We start from the raw sequence: 21,092 nt of genomic DNA, 5'->3' as shown, positions 1-21,092 counted from the left end.
CTGCATCGCTTTCCTGTCTATCTTGTCTTCCTTCCTGTGTTGTGGCTAGCAGGTTTTGACACCCTATATTGAAAGAAAAAAAAAAAGGCTTTTGCTTTGTCTTTGGTATGGTATTGTATTGGGCCTTCAGTCTGGTCTTGCACCACATATGTATGCATGATTACTGGTGTTAACACTACCCAAAGAGAAGTATGAAGTGCTACTAGTGCTACTATATATAGAGACAGATAATATTTGATGGGAAATAGGGGGTGATAAATATAAGAAAATGGTACAGAGCAAAGACAGGGAATCTAAGTCTAAGTGAATGCTGGCAGAAAGAGATACTGCCAAATGTACACACACCATGCACACTGCTTTGAAGACAGACTACAATGGTTTTCATACTTGAAGAATACAGCGGTTTCAAATTATTTTTTTTTTAAATGACACTCACTGCCGCTCGCTACCACTTACTGATATCACACAGTGGATCACAGTAGTGTAGGCCCACTTAGGGTACAATACTGTGCAGTGAATGTGCTTGCTCTGCTCTTATACAACCAAGCACAATCAACTACAAAGGTACATTGTGAAAACTATATTTCCTGACAACAGTGGAGGGAGGGCGTAACTTTTTGGGAATTGATTTCAAGTCTCTCTGACTCGCTTGTTCGCTCCGTTCACCACTTTATGGTCATGTGGGTGAAAGTGGGCCGCAGGGAGTTAGATTGCAGACTTGAGTTTGATTCCCGCCAGAGAATCCACAAAATTGTTGTGAGGCTGCTTTGTAGACTCTTAAGTCTTGTTTACTCAGTGGACAGGGAAACAAGGGGAGAGGAGCGAGGGATGGAAATGGAAGAAAAGAGAAGCACAGAACAATCAGGGGAGGGAGAGACAGGATACACAGAAGAAAGGAAACTGTAACTTCATTGCACTTCTGCAGAAGTATTTTATTTGAAACTTGCCACGTGGAAAACATTGGAATGAAAACACGGGAGAGAAAGCTTGATTCATGCCCTGTTGATGCAATGTTTTTAGATAAGAAATTCTTCATCCTTCCCTCAGTAATATTCTTCCCTCAATATGTTGTCAACATTGGGATGTCAACATTATTAATATATTACTAAGAATGGAAATGCATTCATTATCTCATCCCCAGGGGTTGAATGAAGAGCTTTCTGTCCAATATTTTCTGTGAGATGTTATATGCAATTGCTTTGTGCAGGCCATGAATATTTATATACATAGACTTAACTACCCAAAATACGTTTTATGAGGTTCTAGTTTTCCTTCTACTGGTGTCTCTTTTATAGAAGGAGGCGAATGCTGCGAGACCCTGAATTTCTGACTGTGGCTTCAAGAATTTACATTCTTCTCAAATATATTTTTTCTATGCTTTTGTGTAAAGGATTATTTCTTGGTGTTCATCAGTGTGTGGGCAGGACGGACTCATTTCACATTTTACTGGAATTGAAGCACCATCAATATTATTTAGGGACTGATTTTTAAGCGCAACAGCCTCCTTCTACTTTCTGATTAAAACTTCATACCTGACCGTTAAAAGTGTAGTGAAATGTACCGTTTTACTAAAAACCCGCAAGACAAAGTAGTTTTAAATGACATTTCATGAAAATAAGACGTGATTCCAAGAGGGAAAAAGAAAGCCATTTTATGTGCTCAATTAGAAAGCTAAAAATAAAACATTTCACAAGATTTTGCTTCATGTTCAGTGGCCGGTTTGAGATCTCATCTTTAAGGACTTTTTCTTCCAGTTTTACATTTTGATACAGCAATTCTACTTTTCTGAAAGGAACAAAATTGATTTGAAATGTGATGGTAACTTTGCATGATTTATACAGACTACCGTATTAGGAAATGTCTGTTCCTATTTCTCACTGAGTTGTATTGAGGACGGAAATCACCTCACCTAGGTAACAAAAAATAGAAGCAATTTAAATTCTGTGTGCCTTGGCAGATGTGATGTACAATTACAGTACAAAGTAAGAGGAGCACTGATATTATTAAACATGAAGTGTCCTAGCATATTCACTTGTTTTATGGCACTTTGTCTCAGCTTTATTGAGGTTTTATAAAATCAACCTCTATTTTTAGAATGCATTAAAAAGTGGAATCAAAATAAATTAACCAATCAAAATTGGTCTCATTTTGCTCTGATTTTGAACCCAGCTATTTTCTGTTTTTCTCTCCATTTCAACAGATTGGTGACAAATGCATCAAAGTCCCCACCTGAGAAAACCAACATCATACTCATTATATTTACATGTAAGGCTGCACCAGAAATGGCTGTGCTTTCCCTCTAATAAATGAGGCAACAGTTGACCAAATAACAAACAAGTAAAGGCACAGTAGAGGTTTGTGAGCCACTAAGAACACAAGTGGAATAACATAAAATAGTACTGATTTTCCTTAACACTGGTCAATCTCTCATTTAAAAAAAAAAAAAAGAACTACACTTCATTTAATATCAAGAAATCGCTTCGTCCTCAACATCAGTCTCTCACATCCCTTTCTAAATTTTCAGTCAAGAAAATGTAAACAGTTTGCTTTAAGTAAGCATACAGAAGTGGTTACAAACACGCATCACAAGTTAACTAAACACATTCACATTTAGAAGACAATCAAGCACTTTGAGTGAGTATAGTCTATAATGGACTTCTACTGTTACACACAGAAGAACAGCAGGAAAAAAGGCAGGAAGTCAACCAGTTTGAAGAATAAACAAATATCACCTTGGTTACATAGGCTATTATTAAAAGACAGTGCAATACCAAAAAACTTGATGTAGGAAAGGTCATTTAAATGGACAAAAATTCCTGCATAAATCAAAAGCATGGTAACGCCATTTTGGATTTAAAGGCTTTCACCACAATAACATAAACATGATGTCAATAAAATGTTATTTTTGCATACAAATGACCCATTAGGACTTTACTTCTCAAGTATTAAAAAGCTTCCCTTAGATATTCCAGCTTGTTTAAAAGTAGCATTTGAAGTAACCAGCACTTTTCATTGGCACAGGTTCTACACTGACCTAGGTTCACTTTTTACAACTATAAAAATCTGTTTATACTTTGTGTTTTCAATTTCTCACATCCCCTCGTGCGCTGCCTGAACTGAGGTCTGAAAAGTTGCCCTAGGTGCCATGAAACATCACACGTCAAATACCACATTGTTGGCCATGTTGTTAACCGACGGCTCGCTTTGAACAGTAACAGTGTTATCCCAAGGAGACAGAAGACCTTGTAGCGCTCGATTCATAACAACCACACAATCAGTCACATACAGTTTAAAATTAACTCCTAATTATCCCTGTCAGTCACTCTCTCCTGAAGTCCTCCCACACACACAAACACTTACAGACACAAACACGCCGACTCGAGGCCTGGATTATAGTTCTGACAGTCCCTCCGCATGTTCATTTAGCTCCATGGAGTAATAGTCCAGAGGACGCCTGGGAATGAAAACAAAAATATTATTAACACACACACACACACACACACACACACACACACACACACACACACACACGTAGCCACACAATCAATTAAGTAGTAACACCTCAGGAATCAATATTCAAATACACAGCGATTAAACCATAGTTTCCACGTTCGGGTCCTCTTACACTATTGTAATTTACTTTTTTGGTGTACCCACGTCCCCTCAACCTGCCTTCTCTACCTCTATTTCAGTCAGTGATTTCCTACATTTCCCAGAATGCCTTTCAACAACCCCCAGAGAATGTGCCTGAACTTGTTCAGTTCAGCTGTGGGTTATGAGTGTAGGTGGAGAGAGCGACAGGGAGGGAAAGTGACAATTTGCGCCATCTGGTTGATGCGTTCATTTTCCCCCAGGGGGATTTTGAATAAGTGATTATAAATTAGTAACAGCTTGAAGTTTCATATGTCAGACATTTTGTGACACCAAGGCACATCAGCTATCAATGAGATGAAACAACATAATCTTTTGTAAAGGCATAACAGTGTACAGATACTGAAGGGAGAGCAAGCAATCAAGACGGTGCAGTGCTGCTCCCATAGATCTGATACAGATATAGATGGCTGTAGATATTACACATTTCCGTAGGACAATAAGCAAAAACAGATAATGGATATGGGCATCTTTGCCGATCTGAATTTATAAACACAACGCTGCTGGAGTGGACTGTGGCAGTGACATCATCACTGCGACAGGCTTTGTAGTCCGTTTTGAAATAGTCTCAATAAAAACTATAGTGTTGCATTTTAATGCCACCAGATCATCTGAAACACTGAGGTAATGATCAATTTCACAGAGAATAGAGGCGTAAACGCACCTTATGTTGTGTAATATGAAAGGTGCAAACCATCCAATTAATTCCAGTGTTGAACGCAAACAGCAGGGGGCGACATGACGACTTTCCCTCCCTATAGTTATAGCGAGAGCATTATGCACTATTGAAGCTACTATTGGTGGAGAAATTGTTATCTCTTCTACAATGGATTTCATACTGATATTTTGATATTTTTATTAAATTTATACATACTCATATTTATATATAGCACACATTTCTAATTTAGTAATCTATATTCAAGTAAGCAATTTTGACTGCTAGTAACATCTGTATGCAACTCTAAGTAAGTTAAGTAACTAAACTCCAAGTAACTTCAGTAACAACTGTAACTTAATCCACACATGTTTCTAATCCATACTCCTTAAGACTTTTGATTAATTTGTGCCTTTTGTAGCCCAGCAGAGACTGCTCTTTAAAACGCCTAACAAAATAATCAAAGGATTCATTACTGTGGATCAGGAAAGAATAAATGTAAATCCCTGGGCTTAGTGAACAAGTAAAAGAACTAAATGAAGAACTAAAAGTTCAATTTCACACAACTTTGGTTTTCAACATCCTGCTCAGAACAAGCTAACAGGCATTAGTAGGAGTCAGCAGATAACAAATTGCATTAATTCGGTTTCCTGAGCATTTCGAGCAACACAACAAGGAATGTGTAATTAAATGCTGTTGCCACGGTGTAGAGAGAGAGATAGAAATATAACAACGGTGCTTAGTGTGCACAGGTAGCACAGCAGAGAGAGGGGAAGAGAGAAGAAGACAGACAGCAAGAGCGTCCTCACCTCTTCCTGTAGAAATATGTAAAAAGAGCAGCTCCTAGTCCCAGCAGCAGAAGCACACCTGCTACCAGCCCTATCTGCAACCCCAGGGCAGACGCTAGAGAAACAAAAATAATAATTCAGTTACACTAGAACACTAGAACAGAAAGATTTAAATACAAGGTGGCAATTCAAACTCCTTGGGGAAACTTGGGTAAGTGACAAAAATAGTGCGTCATCTTGTACTTCTCTGGTGCATATTTTTGATATTTATAGCTGTTTATGCACTGTTTAAATATATAATATAATATGATATAGTTAGATATAAGTTATGTCCATTGACATTTTGTTTGTGTTTTCCCCATACATATTTTTATCTCACAGCTTAAGTGAGAAACAATCTGTGCAAGAAAGAGGGGGAATAAGTGCAAGAGTGCCTTCAAGTTCTGGTAATTATAGCTCACACTTTGAGTGCTGTAAGCTAATGGTTCCCCCGGGGTGAACTAATGGTTCAACCTTTTCCCATAATTAAAAGGTGATGAATGATTGCTAGTTCTTCCAGATTTTCTTCTTTATGTTAACCTTTTAACTTTGCGTCTGGTTGTCCTAATCAAATAAAAAAAAATAAAAAATAAAAAAAAAGATGTTTAATATCTAATGTATAGTTTTATGATTATTTGTCCCTTACTGCAATGAAAAATCTCCCGTAATTTCAGAAGTAAGTGTTAGCAGATATGAAGACTGATTGAATGCAAGGCTTTCAGTCCATTGTATGGGTCACCCAGCATGATTCCGGTTTGTCTGTGATACTTTACGCACTGTGATTGCTCTTTGTCAGAAATCCTGTCTGTCTTTTGAGTGAGGCCAAAAATAGAGGGTACAAGGTCTGCTATTCAAGAAGAAGTCATTCAAGAAGGCTTTCATTTGACTCGGAAGCATGGCAGACTCAGAAGCATTCAGAATCACCACCTTGTGGAAAGTAGTGATTATGTGACTTTTCTTTGTCTTTGTTTTCAGTGTTGAAAACAGTGTGAAGCAATGGCACCGGCTCTACTACTGAGGGCAGACTGAGGTGCAGTTAACCTATCAGAAAATACATTAACACATGAGATTCAATGGAAGCTTCATATCTCTGCAATATGTAGCTTGTAGCTGTGAATCCGGTTGTGTGTGTGTGTATGTATGTGTGTGTGTGTGTGTGTGTGTGTGTGCATCTGTGCCTCACACTTTCCTTTTCATTCCATTCAAAATTCTTAATTTTGTTTGACGGCATTTGCCTGTTTCTCACTCATTTACACCTGGTATTAAAATGCGATCTGCATCTGGATATGCTATCCACATAATGAACAATCTGGCTCCGGCCTTTCATTTCTATGCATTCTGTCCAAATTGTGATCAGCAGGGAAGTGGCGAGTCTGTCTATTGTCAACAAAAACAACAACATGGCAGGTGTAGGGGCACCAGGAGTGACGTTACTGTACTTTCCTTTGCCGTGGAATGGCTCGTCTTCTACGACTCTGACATTTCTACCTGCGATGATGCCGTTTCTACCCCATGGGCGGATCCTTTCTCACTGTTACGAACACACTGTACGGATTGCATTTGCACCTGGCTGACTTTGGCTGAGACCCAATCACAGTGCAAGCCAGACTACCTCCACAGGTGGTCTGGCAGATCTGATCACAATCCAGTCACAAAGCGTGCAGTGTGTGTGTAGTGACACATCTGGGAGATGGCTGAAGGCTGCAGGCCGGCATGTTCAGTTTTATTCAGTGTGCCTCAAGACCCAATATTGAGATGGTTTAACACGCTGCTTTTTCACAGTAGAGTACAGACTGTGTGTGCAGTGCCTTCCAGCTAGCTGATTAGTATCGGTTTTCCTCTTCAGGCGATAATGAATGAGGTGATCAGGAAATTTGGTCAACCTCAGTCTCCTTCAGCACTTCACTGGTCTATGAAGCTCGACATGTGACACCCAGGTACTGTGTTTTAAGCATGAATTGACTGTTTAGTATATGCCTTGTGCTGTTAAGTTGGTGATATGTGTTGAGAGGGAGCTGACCTGTGTGTAATTGTCGGTCGGTGGAGGGAGCGGAGCAGATGTCTCCCTGGGCAGGGGAAGGATGCATGTGGGACGTCTGGAGGATGAGGGCCTTCTGATGGTCCGACAGCGCCTGGATGTTCCCCCACACTCGCAGCCACCCGGACACACAGGAGAAGTTTGCTCCTGGAACACATACAGACAAACAATGTTTAATTATCTATGTAGCTGAGAGTCTAGGACCTTATATCTTAAACAGCACTTTTGCTGATTGGTACAGTAAGTAAAAGTAAATAAGTAAAAGTATATAGCTATATAGTTTATATAGCAACTTGTAAAAAAACACAGTTTACACAGCGCTTCACAAAGAGAGAATAAAAAGAAAGAAAAGAAAGACATAAAAGGACACATGGTCGCGAACACCAGCCCTTAAAAGCTATCTTAAAATAAAACAACCATACACATAAAGTAAAACATATGCAACATCAAAAATTTACAAACCCCATTATGATAAAGAGGCCAAACCTATAAAAATACACACAAAAAATCATACATACACACAAATCATAACCAAATACAAAGAAGAAACCATACAACAAAAGGCCAGCCTATAAAAGTGGAGTAGATGTTTGTATTCCAATATGGAAGATGTGAGTTTAAATCCAAAGAAGTCGATTATGGCAGTTATTTACTGTATATGAGGCAAGTCAGAGGGCAGTGAGGATAGCAGAGAAGCCGAGCCTGAGCCCTTCTAAGACTAAATCACTCCTTTAGCCGAGGATAACCCTCCCTGACCTGGAAGTGGTTGGTTTACAATATGGGAATCCCATGTGACTTTCTACTGATTTTGATTTAGTGTGTGTGAGCTCATGCTCTTCTGTGTCTCACCCTGTAGGTAGAGGGCAGAGATGCCGCAGTGACACCTCTGCTCCAGGTAGTCGGCCACCTCCATCACCCTCTTCCCCTGGATCAGACCACTGCAATCTGGGGAAAACAAACAAGAGACTGTCAGTGTTAATCAAGGCATACATGATAAGTGTTTAACAAAATATAAGAAAAGTGACAAAAAAAGTTGACTGTTCCGTTTTACCAATAATTGTAAGAGTTAGTTGTTGGAGTTTCCTCTTCATTGCTATCATTTTCTAATGTGTGTATGCAATGTGTGTAAGTACTTCCAGAATATTTTAATTACAGAGCCATATTTCATTCTGTGCCATGTTCAACTGATGCCACTAGATTTGGTAATTTAGTATGGCTTACTTCCTGCATGCTCTTGCCAATCGCTGGACAGGGGTCCCAGGCATAGGTCAATATGGCTTGAGAAGGCGGAGCTTGGGCAGAGGTTGGTGCTGTGAGGCGTGGGGGAGGAGCTTGTCCAGGAGGAGGGGCTCCTCACTTCGCAGCATGAACAGCGGCTGAGTGAAACAGGACCGTCTTCCACTGACCTGCAAATGCACACACAGACGCACGCATGCATTAACACACATACACACATACAGTACATGCACACAAATGGTAATAAGGATGATAATATCAAACAAATCAGTCTATTTAGAATGACAAAATAAAAGCAAAACAGTGAGTATGTTTACATGCGCACCAATACCCCAATTACTGGGAGTAATCAACTCAAGGCAATATTTTGATTATAAGGTTAACATGGCTTGAAGTAATATGATTTCTCTAATAAACTGGTTTACATGGATTCATTTAATAATTGGTCTACCACTTGCATCTGGGTTATTGCGTCTGGTGACCAACATGCGCACTTTGAAAAAGCAGAAAGAAATCTAAGGCATTTACATTCCCTAATAAATCGAAAAAGATTGAGCAGAAATTTAGGTGTGTTAACCGGGTTATGACCTTACCCCGGTTAAGATAATCAGATAAAGGTGTCTACATTATTAGTGTGCATGTAAACATACTCACTGACTGATGCTGCTGAGTTCATTCTGTCTTTACCTGAGAGCCGGGATCACTTGTCTCCCCCTGGTGGCAGAGAGAGAGGAGAGCAGCTGCTGGTTTTCACTGAACACAAGCACATCTCTAAGACTGGAGTTGGTCAGGCCGGTGCCGGCTCTGCAAACGCTGAACAGGTCATAGCACAGAACGACTGCTCCCCGCACTGGAACTGTGGAGCCCTCTGGGAAAGCCTGATCTGTGCAGGAGTGAGAGGGGAGAAAGGAGCATAAGAGAGAGACGATGGGATGGGGTAAAGAGCAAGAAAAGTAAGATATAACGGGGGAAAGAGAGAGAATGTGGGAGAGAGATTGGTATTGAGGAGAGAGCAATTAAAACAATAGTTAATTCCTGCCCAACCAGGTGTGCCCCTGACCTCACCTGCCCCAGTGACATTTCCAATGACGTAGAATCCATTCTGGTCGGTGGATCCGGTCAGAGGGAGGGCCATGGTCGTCCCGCTGCGTCCCTGGTCAAACACAGCCAGCACGAGCCCCCGCAGGGCCGTCATGGGCGGTCCGAGCAGCTCCACAAAGGCCCTCTGCTGGCTGTGATTGGTCCAGTGGCCACTAGCCACCTCACTGATGACAACGCCCTCCGGGGCTGGAGGGGGACGGGGGCAGCTGTTCTCCCTCAGAGGGGTGGGTGGAGCCACCTGTATTAATTAACACGTCTTACAGTGTTTTGTTTTTACAGCAGTGTGGCTCAATCCATGAACTTGAGTACACAATGCCATAATCAATTAATTGCAACAATACTGGATGTTGGTGACAATTTTACAAAATAGATAGTTCCTGTCCTCAGTTCTGATTGGCTGAGTCACATTGAAAGTCATTGTAAAACACCCAATAAGGATATGTGTCCACATTACTGTTAATTTAAATATTGTGAAAGTGAAAGTGACAGGTGAAAATCACCACTTGTACTTTTACTCAGGTGTTATTAAGCAATCACTTTGTTTGATGTTCAAGAACTATAGTGCTTGGCTGAAGAATAACATTTAATTATTGTTATTCAATTATTGTTGATTAAAAACAAAAGATTTAATGAACATTGTGTGTTTACAACAGTGCCTTTCTGTCATTTTATAAAAGCTCAGCTTCGGATCATGCCTAACAACCTCTGAGCTGTTCTGAAATACTTTAAAAGCACGGCCTCTCATGGCTTATTGCTTAAATTTCAACTTGCAACTCTACAGTCCACTCACGGCAAAAGCAGACAGGTCAGCGGGGTACAGGCCTCCACAGCGGCTGAGGGCCTCGTCACCCAGCAGAGCCTCCGGATCCTCCAGCAGGGGCAGCTGTCCTGGGGTCAGGGCGTCACTCAGCTCCTGAGCCTCTTTATCTGAGCCTCTCTGCCGGTACACCACCGCATCCAGCAGGCCGCGGGTGGGGATCCCCGTCTGCACGGCCGTGGGCGGGCCGAAGGGGCTGCGGTAGAGCGCCACAGCGTCCGGTCCGTTCTGAATGGTGTTGGGGGGCAGGCGGAGCGACGGGGCCGGCACCAGCCTGTCGCTGCCCAGCAGAAAGTAGCCCTTGGCAGTGGTGAAGTGTCCGCTGAGGCTGATCTCACGGTAGGGTCTGTTGTTGTGGCCGCTGAACAGCAGCAGCCAGATGCCCTGCAGGGAGACGCGGCGACCCGACGGGTGCCACAGCTCTATGTACTCGCCGTCCTCAGCCGAGCCCGGTGTGTCGGTGTTCAGCTCGTTGATCAGGAAGTCACTGTGACCCCAGGGAGGGAGGTGAGGCGGCGCGTCCGTTCCTCCTGGGTTCACTAAAGCATGACAGGTAGGGGTTTATACTTTCAACTTTTATAAATATGAGAGTCGTCAAGCACATTCAAACACTCACCAATGCTGTGAGGGCAAATCTTGGGCCAGGGGCACTGGTTGGGTTGGCCCGGGGTTTGTGGAGCCTCCCAGAAGACACCAGGGTCTCTGGCCCAGGTGGCCACACCACAGCGACTGATATAGAAGCCTCCCTCCTTCAAACTGCAAATATAAAGAGGACATTAAAGAAATAAACCTACTCCAAGTTGACGCTTGGATTGAATAATACAAATGTTTGTTGTTAAATATCTTCCATCCATATTATACATATGCTGCAATAAAACTGGCACGATTTTTAAACAACTGAGATTAGAAGAGCGGGATGCACTAAACTATCAAAAGTAAAGTATCTTGCCTAGCGCTGAGCTGGTAGGGCTGTCTGCCTGGGATGAGTGTCTCTGTGAGGTTGGCGCTGGGCCGATTCCCTGGCCCCGCAAACACAAATGCGTCCAGAGGCTGCGTCTGGCTCAGCGGACTGCCCACTGGGAAGTCTGAGGCTCTGCCACTGTAAACAGCCACTGCCCCGGACTCATCTCCTGAGAAGAAAACATCACAGGACAGATCAGCTTCATTTCTGTTCTACCAAGGACACTGGAGCTTTAATGGCAGTTAATGCAAGTCTACCAAAACATGTTGAAACTCTGCAGGGCTTCCTCAAATTAGAGTGTCCCTTTCTTGAACTTATGAGCAGGTAGAGAGCTAATCCAATAGTTCACTAGTCTGCCAGTCACTAGTCTGTCAGTCTTAATAAGATCAAATTTTACCCTAAAATGCCTTTGTCCACCAAGAAAGGCTTGTGTTACTTAAGGATGACTAGACCACAACAAGAATTACAGCAGTGGGGTAAGAAGGAGCTGAAACAGAGGTGGGGACTTGAGTCACCTGACTTGGACATAATGAGTCATAATTTTTATTACTTGAGACTCAACTTGATGCATGAAGAGAATACTTGACTTGACTTGACTTGGGTTCTGGTGACTTTGACTTGCACTTTGATGACTTGAAAAGGTTTCTAAAAAGTTCTTGTGATTGTGTAAACGACTTAGATTGAAAGTGATGAGATTTGAGACGACTGAAATTCATTGAAGTTGAAAAAAAGATTATAGAAATCAAACTCATGATGCACTTACCAAGTTTTTATCCTATTAAAACAATACTGCATTGAAAGGTCCTAGATATTTAGTTTTCTTTGAGATATTAAATTGATACTGGACTCTTGATTTGTTCTGACTTGACTTGGTGTTCTACATTTAGACTTGAGACTTGATTTGAGACTTGTGCCTCAATACTTGAGACTGACTTGGGACTCGAGCAAAGTTGAGATAATGAGACCCCGCAGCCCACTGACCTTTCATATAGTTCTTCTCTATGGTGATGGAGGCCATGCCACTCCTGGATGTGTTCACATCCACACTCACACTGACCCTGTCCGTTTTCCCATCCACCACCACCAGCACCACGGGACCCGCAGCAGGGGCCTCCGTCAGCTCCACAAACCCATCCACCTGCCCTCCTCCCAGCCTCAGCTCGCTAATCAGTGGGACGGCGGCTGGAGAGGCAGGAGGGGTGCAGTTGTTCCTCTGTCCCGGGGAGGGCAAGGCCACCTGAAAGCCCCAGCGATCTTCAGACAGCAGGCACCTCTCGATGGACTCGTCCCCCTCGTGGGCCGCCTCGTCCTCAACGAACGCCGGTTCCCCGGGGGTCAGGGTTTCAGCAAGGACCTCCGCGCCCCCCAAACGCCGCGTCATGTACACGACGGCGTCCACCAGCCCAATGGCCGTGGCGTTCATCTTCTCCCCGTAGCGAGCGGCAGACGTGTGGTAGATGGCGATGGCGTCCGGGCCGTTCTGGACCGTGTTGGGCGGGAGGAGGATGGCCGGTTTGGGCAGCAGGTCCATGGAGCCCACCAGGAAGAAGCCCTGTTCGTCCGTGCTGTGGCCCTTCAGGTCCAGCACCTTGTAGGCTATGTTTCCATTTCCATTATAGAACACAAGGGTATAGGCATCTAGAGAAGCCCTTTGTCCGCTGGTGTGATACAGCTCCACAAACTCAGTGGTGTCCAGCTTCGGGTTGTCGGCGTTGACCTCGCTGATGATGAGGCAGGGGTCACCGCTGACTAACACCACCAGGGATAAAGATAGACTGACGACATAGGATAAACTGACCGCCATGATTCACGGCTTCTCCTGGACACTAGTGGGGCAGCTTCTGCAAAGAAAATGGGGAAATGAGAGAAGCACTTCTTCAACGACTACCAGTTGCATTTCTCTGTAAAATGAAGTAACTAAAGGAGTAGTGTAATACTGTGGTTTTATGTATAGGATAACTGGACAAAATCTGAGCCACAGAAGGGATTACTGCACCAGAACAAGCAGGTTTAAAGTGAAGGCTTTACAACATGGTGCTGAATTTTATGTTTACTACATAGGAGACTCCCTAGGGGAAAACAGCGTTGTATAATGAATGAGTCTTTCTGACTCTCTGTCATAAACTTTTTTTATTCTATTCATGGTGATATTGGGTATGCACGTCTTCTGCATGAGTCACGTAATGTTGCGAAATGGGAAACTTTACATGAGGGTGCAAAAAAAAGACTTGTACGTCATCCCTATTCAGTGAATGAATAGATGCTAATACATTCACATTTGATTTAATGGCAACGTTAAAAAAAACTGATATTCTCGTTTGAAAAGATTAAATATAGGCTACAATTTTCTGAATCTAACTTACAATTATCCTGCAGTATTCCTGAGTCATCCAAAATCTGCACAACTTAACGTTATAAAATTTACGACATGTCTTCAAGAAGATGTAGCCAACGTTACTTTGCACGACAAACACTTCAATGTAAAACCCTTTTTGGGGCAGAATAGGCGTTTTAAGATGCAAAACAAATCTGTGGAGTTAAATTTTTGGCCTGGAAATTATCTCCCATCTAAAAACCACAGCAGTTATTCCGGTCACGGTAACGGTAGGCTGCTAGCGTACATCTTCCCGACGCAAACGGTTGTCAGTTATTCGTATCGGTGCCACACAAGGTTGCAAAAAGCGACGTGACTTACGGTATTTTCCTCGATCCCCGTCGGCCAGGTGTCGCCTCCTGCGATGTCGAAATCGGTCAATGAAGCGTATATCCGCCACAGTCCTCGGAAATAATATTTGGGAAAGTTAGTTCCTGCCCTCCGCCGCTCCCAGCGTCGTCGGGTCCTTCATTGACAAAGCAGCACTTTCTCCCCCCCGGAGGAGTGTGGGCGGTCAGAGGGGGATGATGCTGGTGTCTTTACTGCTGCGGAGCATACCAGGCGGAAAACAACCAGTAAACCCATATAAAACACTTTAAAGCAGGGGTCTCCAACTTTTTCCATGTCAGACACTTCCAAACATACACTGCATTACACCCGAACAAACCCTCATCTGACAAGACTTTGATTTTTGTTGTGAGCCATGATTTAGAAAATAACATGTCATAACACTGCACTTGGGTAGATAACAGTTGAGAGAGGAAAAACTCTAATTTGTATACACTATTCCTAATGTTTGCTTTTAGTGCATGAAATAAAAAGTTGTGTAATTAAAATATGTTTCATTTTGCAGAGGGCCCTCAAGGACCCTTCCAAGGACCTCAAGGGGGCCCAGACCCCACTTTGGAAACCATATACTATACAATTATCAGAGCAAAACTCTCTAAAAAAGTCCCTATAGGAATATTATATGAATGTTGTATACCATAGGAGATAAAAACACAATGAACTAGGACAATGTCACTATACATTCCCTAGCCTATAGAGTACCACAGACACACTAAGCCCCTATAGGAATATTATATAATAGTGATACCATAGGAGATAATAAAAAGAAATACCATAAAGTACAATAATGTCACAATAAACTCACTATTGAGTAGCACAAACACACTATAAGTCCCTACAGAAGCATAACTAAAACATTATAGTGATTTTTCATTAGAGCTCAGCAGCTATGCATTTATCTAAATAACTGCTTTTGCTTGTTTGAGTTGATTTACTTTTTTTTTTTTTATCATGGCTGATAATGCATTTCCTGGAAGAAGGTCTTTATCTCCAAGGCCTTGATTTATGCCTCTCCTGAGAATTTACGAGGAATGCGTAACAAACCCTTCAATATGTGCCACACTTGAGCAAGCTTTAAACACTACAAGGTTACTATGAAAACGTTTAAATACAAAATAGTCAAAATCAATCCTTTGGCAAACTAACCCTATTTTTCACAGACATGTTGCAGTTGAGCTTCCATTAGAAACATGTAATGTGAATATAGGTGTCAAAGAATAGTGACATTTTCCCAGCATTCATCATGTGGTTCATATGATGACTTAGAGCCACAGCAAATCCGCCTAGAAACACATATTAGGCTTTAAGTTTCATTTCTGGTGTCTCCAGCACCAGAAGCCTGAAGCCACCCCAAAATACAGACTTATGACTGGTCAGTGGTCAGGGAATTTCCAATATTTTGTACATTTTGTAACATTTTGCAAAAGGTTGGAATTTTATTATTATTATTTGATTTTGGATTTTGTTTTTAGAGAGAACTAGTTAGACCCAGGCCTCACTGGAGTTCCCCTACTTTTTTCTCTTATAGGGCTCTTGTGCTTGTTTTTAATTGTTTGTTTTAACTCTCTTTTGTATTGTACAGTGTCCATGGATTCCTTGAAAGGCGCTTTAAATAGAATGTATTATTATTATAGAAAGGTTGAATTCAAACTGTTTTATGGATGGATGAAGATGTTCAGAATTTTTGACTTCATGTGTCTTGTGCTATATTTTATGTATTTTTGTGTATTTATGTATTCATGTTTTTATGCTTGTTCTTATGCCACTGGCTGCAATGAGAATTTCCCCTCAGGAGCAACAAAGTTGAATTGAACTGAACTGAACTGAATTACATTTAAAAAGTACTGGGTATGGATTAAAGTACTTGATTCTTGTAGTCTGACTGTGTAATTCAAGCATTAGTTAGTAACATGTAATATGTCTGAATGGCTATTTGAATGGCTGTCACTGACATTAAATAGATGAGTGAATGTGATATGTGAGAAGTCTTTAGTAGCTGCTAAGTGGTATCTTTCCACTATAGCTGACAGTTCATTTAAATACCTAAATTAGAGTTAATATGTGGTAGATAAGATGCCTCTCTCTCGCTGAGGAGCTGACAAGAAAAAGCCGAATGCAGAGTTGTGAACAACCACAGAAAAGGAACTGAAAATGTTGCACTTGGGCTTTCATTGAAAGAAATGTGAATGAAAGCGTTTCCTTCGAGGACGTGTCAACAGAAATCGACAAGATCTGTGTGAGCAGCTCATTTATAGTTGCTCGCACAGTTTGTTCATATAAAAGACAAAGATCATATCACCCTTTAGCATCTTTAGATTGATTACCTGTTAGTTTTAGAATTGATTCTAAGATCAAGAGGTGATCCGACTTTTAACATCAGGCTTCCTCGATCTCCAGCTACATCAGTATCACCTTTAAAATCACTTTGTAACACTCACATATACAATATAGACCTGCTTTACCAGCCTACCTTTACCAACTTTTTATGTTGTTCTTTTGTTTCGTGCTTAACTGTTACTGTTGATTTTCTTCTTTCTTTTAATTCACTCCTTTATAAAGTGCTTTGTAACTGTTTTTAAAGGTCATATACATATACTTCTTCTTCTTCTTCTTCTTCTTCTTCTTCTTCTTCTTCTTCTTCTTCTTCTTCTTCTTCTTCCTCCTCCTCTTTTATTGGGTGTTCATAGTATGCCTTTCAAGTGGAAGTGTAATTTAGACCCATAGGGGTGAGGCATAGAGGCAAAAAGTCACAGTCTGTATGTATTTTAGTAATTTCACACACAGAGTCAATTTTTGAGGTTAGAGTTGCTACTTGTGAGTAAACTCTATAGGGAAGTGAGGAGATGTCTGATGAGTTGCAGGGGTTAGAAAAAGGCACAAAATTAACTTACAAATGTACTCACTAATAGGAAGTGAACACAAGGGAAACTGTGGTGTATTAGAATTAGAAAAGTGACAAATTACATATGGCAGCATGTTAACTATATTCCATGAAAAGGAGATTTGAGCTTGACCTATCCCGACACCTTAGCTTTTAAAATCAGGCGTCTGTTATTTTGCTACTTTATCATCACCAACCAAACTCCTAATACAGTAAAACTAGGCAAGAGTATGTAACGTGGTGTAATGACATTGAGGTACTGGATGATTTTGACTTATTACCCCTTCACACCACCAGATGGCCCTATAAGCTTGGAAGTGTGTGTGAATTGAGGCACAATAGGTCTTATGCATGGGCTTGTGGACAATTTGGCTTTGTGAGAGTAAAGAATCTAGATTCTGTTCAAAGGTCTTTTGAGTTCAGACGGAGGACCTGAATTATGAATTGTTCAGCTTTTCTATTACTTCTCTGTGTGTGTTTTTTTTTTTAACATAAGCAACAGAGAAGAATAAAAAGAATCTTTGGGTTTGATAAGAGAATATCTGTCATGTTTCCCATGCTGGCCTCAGTGTAGGAGACTGGCCGGACCATCCCCTCTGCCTCTCTCACTGGACCTGCTGCTGGGCCTCCAGGAAAATGAGCAACAGTTTCATTTCGCTATTCCCACTGAGCACTAGATGTGATTTCAACACTGCGTCTATCCTTTAGCCCAGTTTTAGACCAAGCAATAAATACATTATTACATATTTAAACAATGCATAACAGCTGTAAATATCAAAAATATGCACCAGAGAAGTCCATCTGTTCAAGAAAATGTTTTATTTTTATCATATATCCCAGAAGATGTAGACGTCTATTAAACTTTCTTTTTTAAACCCATATAGCCTCATTTTATCCTATACAGCTATAACCATTTAGACGTCTTTTAAATGGCTAATCAACATAAAATTGCTCAGTGGATTATTTCACTCAGTAGACATTAGCATATTGAGAGATGACTGTTTTCAAATTTTCATTCACCATACATTATAATTCTGTACAGTGATATCTAACAAGAAATATCGCCTCTGATGGGTTCCTTGTTACAAAATCTGATCAAATGTGATGATCAAAGGCTCAGTGGGGGCTTGACATGAAAAAATAAGGGAACGTTTCATCTACAGTAGTTACATGCTGTTTATCTGCCATAAATGCAAAACATTGTTACCGCACTGGCCTACCAAGGAAAGAGTTGGAGAGGGAAGTGGCATCATGTCTCTACAGTATATACCATGTTCTGTTTAGGCCCCATATGTGTCTGTCTGGGTCTGAGCCATCCCAATTAGCACTTCACATTCACCACACTAGTCTGACAGATAAGGCGAGGTGGGGGCTTTACTAACACAGAGTAAAAAAAGACTGAAGAAGGACCGGAAGCGAAACTGGAAGTGTCAAACACATTGACTGTGATTCCATTGTGTTGCTGCCAAAACTTAAATTAAACTGTCAACTGGGGAAAATGAGCAAAAATGCCTCCCATAACTGAAGTTCCCCGGGGTGAAACTGTTTATAGGTGATTCTGACTCAAGTCTGCCTGTACAGGAAGGCCAATTCTGATACTCTCCGGTGTATGTGTGGTGTTATTTGACGAGAGCAGGTAGCGTTTGTTGCAAACATCAGATTTTGACATAGAAAAAAGGTCAATTGAAATGTTAATGGTGTACAAATTTGTTTTTGGTGCACGAGAAGTTTGGCACTGGAGTGCACGCAGGTCTTTGAGCAGTTCAATTGAATTCCTGTCAAAACGCTGCTCGCTTTTCAAGAGTCAACAGCTCATTGACACGGTGGTTCATTTGGCTGACTTTCTTTGATGACTCACTATTTTGCTGCTGTTGCATCTGATGCATCACTGGTACCTACGGGTAGTGGAAAATACTAGGTTAGATAATATGGCAAGATGGAGCGCTTGTTGTAACCTAGGAGATCAATTTAATTACCTTGAAGATTTAACACAGGCTATCCATCGCCTAGAATCATTAGTAAGTGAACTGGAGTTTCATTTTATACTTGGAAGTAATTGAAGTAAAAGTGAATTGACCCCAACCCCAGCTGGCAGAGTATTGATCAACAACGACATAGCTTTGTTTAATACATCAAGTGAAGTCAATTTAAGAAAATGGATCCAGTTTCTTCTGCCATGAAGTTCTGCATGTCAAACTACTGGGTCACCCAGTTGAGACATTTACATACAGTAGCTGATAATTGCATAGCTGTTCATGACAATTGCAGCTTTTTGAGGCTACCTGCGAGCCCCCTGAACGCCCTGTTCCTATAATTAAGTGTGTCATGTATCAGGAGAAGCCATTCAAATCTGAATGCCAGCAGTGCGTAAATGCAACCAACTCAGCATAATAAAATAGGATGCACATTTTCTCTGAGCCGGATGTGCTGTCGTGTCACTCTGATCACAGTGAGACTGTGACCAGAGAGTCTGGGTGCGAGTGTTGACTCATTTGGTGGAAGTGAAGACAGTGAGCGTCATCCCTGAATCATCACATGGATTTCGGCAGCAGCAGCAGGCTTGGGGGAACATATGCACCCGTTGGGAGTATCTGACCAACTGCTAGACAATACAGATCAAATAACTGGCATGGTCAAATAACAGCTCATAACACCCTGCCCTACAGTCCATGTGGTAAAAACGATCCAAGTCGAAAACTTACACATCGCAATGTAGGAATCTCACCATTCATACTGAGGCATGTGTTGGACTCCAGATCCATCGACCTCAGGGGAAATTTGTTATCAATTTCCACATTCAAAATTTGTCTTTTTCACAAATTCCTCCTACATACAGACCACTGCAGAATACAAATCACTGTTAACTTAATTTGAAGGATTACATGCTCTTCCATGAGCTCAGAAAACATTACAACTCTTGTCCTTATGAATCTCTTTACAAAACTCATTGGATAAACATAAAACGGCAAAAAAGGCCATTTTCTTTGCTCCTGATTCAATTCAACATTTGGGAGATACAAGGTTTTCACCTGACAGTGACTAAATATCCATTTCTTCAAAGAGGTCACAGAAAGAATACACTCTCCCGAAGGCACCGAGAATGAAATCAGCAACCTTTCTGTTATTATTCAGTCTCTGTACTGCTAAGCCAACCTGCCACTGTGGGCAACCTGGCCCTTGGCAACCAGGGTCTTGGCAACCAGGGTCTTGGCAACCTGGGTCTTGGCAACCTGGCCTGATATCATTGACCATCACTGATCTACAAACAGCCAATGATCAGTGGTCTTTTTGGACGTTCCTTTGTTCGTGCAGCATATAAATACACAACACCCTTTCTGCAACTATAGCACTAGAAATTGCTTTGCATGCAGTTGACCCTGATAGCTTCCCAGGTGTACCTCAAGCTAATTTTTCACTTCATTAGCCTGGACAGAAGAACTGGGCCATTTTGAGGACAGAGGAGGTTGGTGTATCTGCCATAGGAAAGCGTGGAACAGTGCAGTGTGATGCTGCAGGAGAGGGAGGCCGTGTGAACTGGTTCAAGGGCTGCGGAGGATTTGTTCACTACTGTTCCCACAAGCATAATGACAATGAATTATGTGATAAGAAAGAGCAGCAATGCATCACACAGAGTCACGTGTGTGTGTGTGTGTGTGTGTGTGTGTGTGTGTGTGTGTGTGTGTGTGGATATGTGTGTGTGTGTGTTCAGAGGTATGTTAATATGTGTGTCGATATTGGTGTGCGTATGTGAGTGCATGCACGTGTAAGGTCTACCCAGGGGGTGATGCCAAGGTTTGACATTGATAAATGATGAGGGAAGGTCTGTGTTCTCTCTCTCTCTCTCTCTCTCTCTCTCTCTCTCTCTCTCCCTCCGTCTCTCTCCCTCTCTCCCTCTCTCTCTCTCTCTCTCACACACACACAGGCACAGATGAAGCTTTCTACCGCTTCTCCTTATTCACCAACGCACCCAAAGAACCTCATCAGCATTCAACACGCATCACCAGCTCACTGCATCCAATCACGTGAGCTTACCATACAGAGTGTGTGTGTGTGTCTGTGTGTCTGTGTACGTAAGCGTGTGTGTGTGTGACTGAGGGAGACTGGTAGAGACAGGCAGGGAGAATCCCTTTGTGTTGCCTCTGAATCCCCAAGGTCATGTATAGAGACTCGTGCACAGATCCGAGACGGGCATCAAGTGCGAAG

At 41.9% G+C, this 21,092-nt stretch overlaps 2 protein-coding genes across 2 annotated transcripts in view; one reads left to right on the top strand and one right to left on the bottom strand.

Moving 5' to 3' along the window:
- c20h8orf33 (chromosome 20 C8orf33 homolog) overlaps positions 1–21,092 on the top strand; it is a 205,115-nt gene that overhangs the window by 150,306 nt on the left and 33,717 nt on the right. The window lies entirely within an intron of this gene.
- On the bottom strand, positions 952–14,109 carry LOC139932874 (uncharacterized). Its single transcript, XM_071926810.2, has 12 exons — positions 13,982–14,109; positions 12,268–13,127; positions 11,275–11,455; positions 10,942–11,081; positions 10,299–10,864; positions 9,473–9,746; positions 9,095–9,290; positions 8,393–8,577; positions 8,021–8,116; positions 7,154–7,318; positions 5,116–5,209; positions 952–3,454 (listed from the first exon to the last, which is right to left on the bottom strand). The coding sequence occupies exons 2-12, from the start codon at positions 13,088–13,090 to the stop codon at positions 3,391–3,393; spliced, it is 2,784 nt and encodes a 927-aa protein (XP_071782911.1). The 5' UTR covers positions 13,091–13,127; positions 13,982–14,109; the 3' UTR covers positions 952–3,390.

Source organism: Centroberyx gerrardi, chromosome 20, assembly GCF_048128805.1.
Source record: "Centroberyx gerrardi isolate f3 chromosome 20, fCenGer3.hap1.cur.20231027, whole genome shotgun sequence".
Classification (NCBI taxonomy): domain Eukaryota; kingdom Metazoa; phylum Chordata; class Actinopteri; order Beryciformes; family Berycidae; genus Centroberyx; species Centroberyx gerrardi.
This window is presented reverse-complemented; position numbering and strand designations above follow the sequence as displayed.

Bases quoted from the DNA above. Each gene is read 5' to 3' on its own strand.
- LOC139932874 (XM_071926810.2), bottom strand. From the start codon at position 13,090: ATGGCGGTCAGTTTATCCTATGTCGTCAGTCTATCTTTATCCCTGGTG. The intron at 10,865-10,941 runs GTGAGTGTTTGA...GTCATGCTTTAG, and splicing joins GATTTGCCCTCACAGCATTG to TGAACCCAGGAGGAACGGAC. The intron at 5,210-7,153 runs GTCAGCTCCCTC...TTGTTTCTCTAG, and splicing joins CGACCGACAATTACACACAG to CGTCTGCCCTGGGGTTGCAG.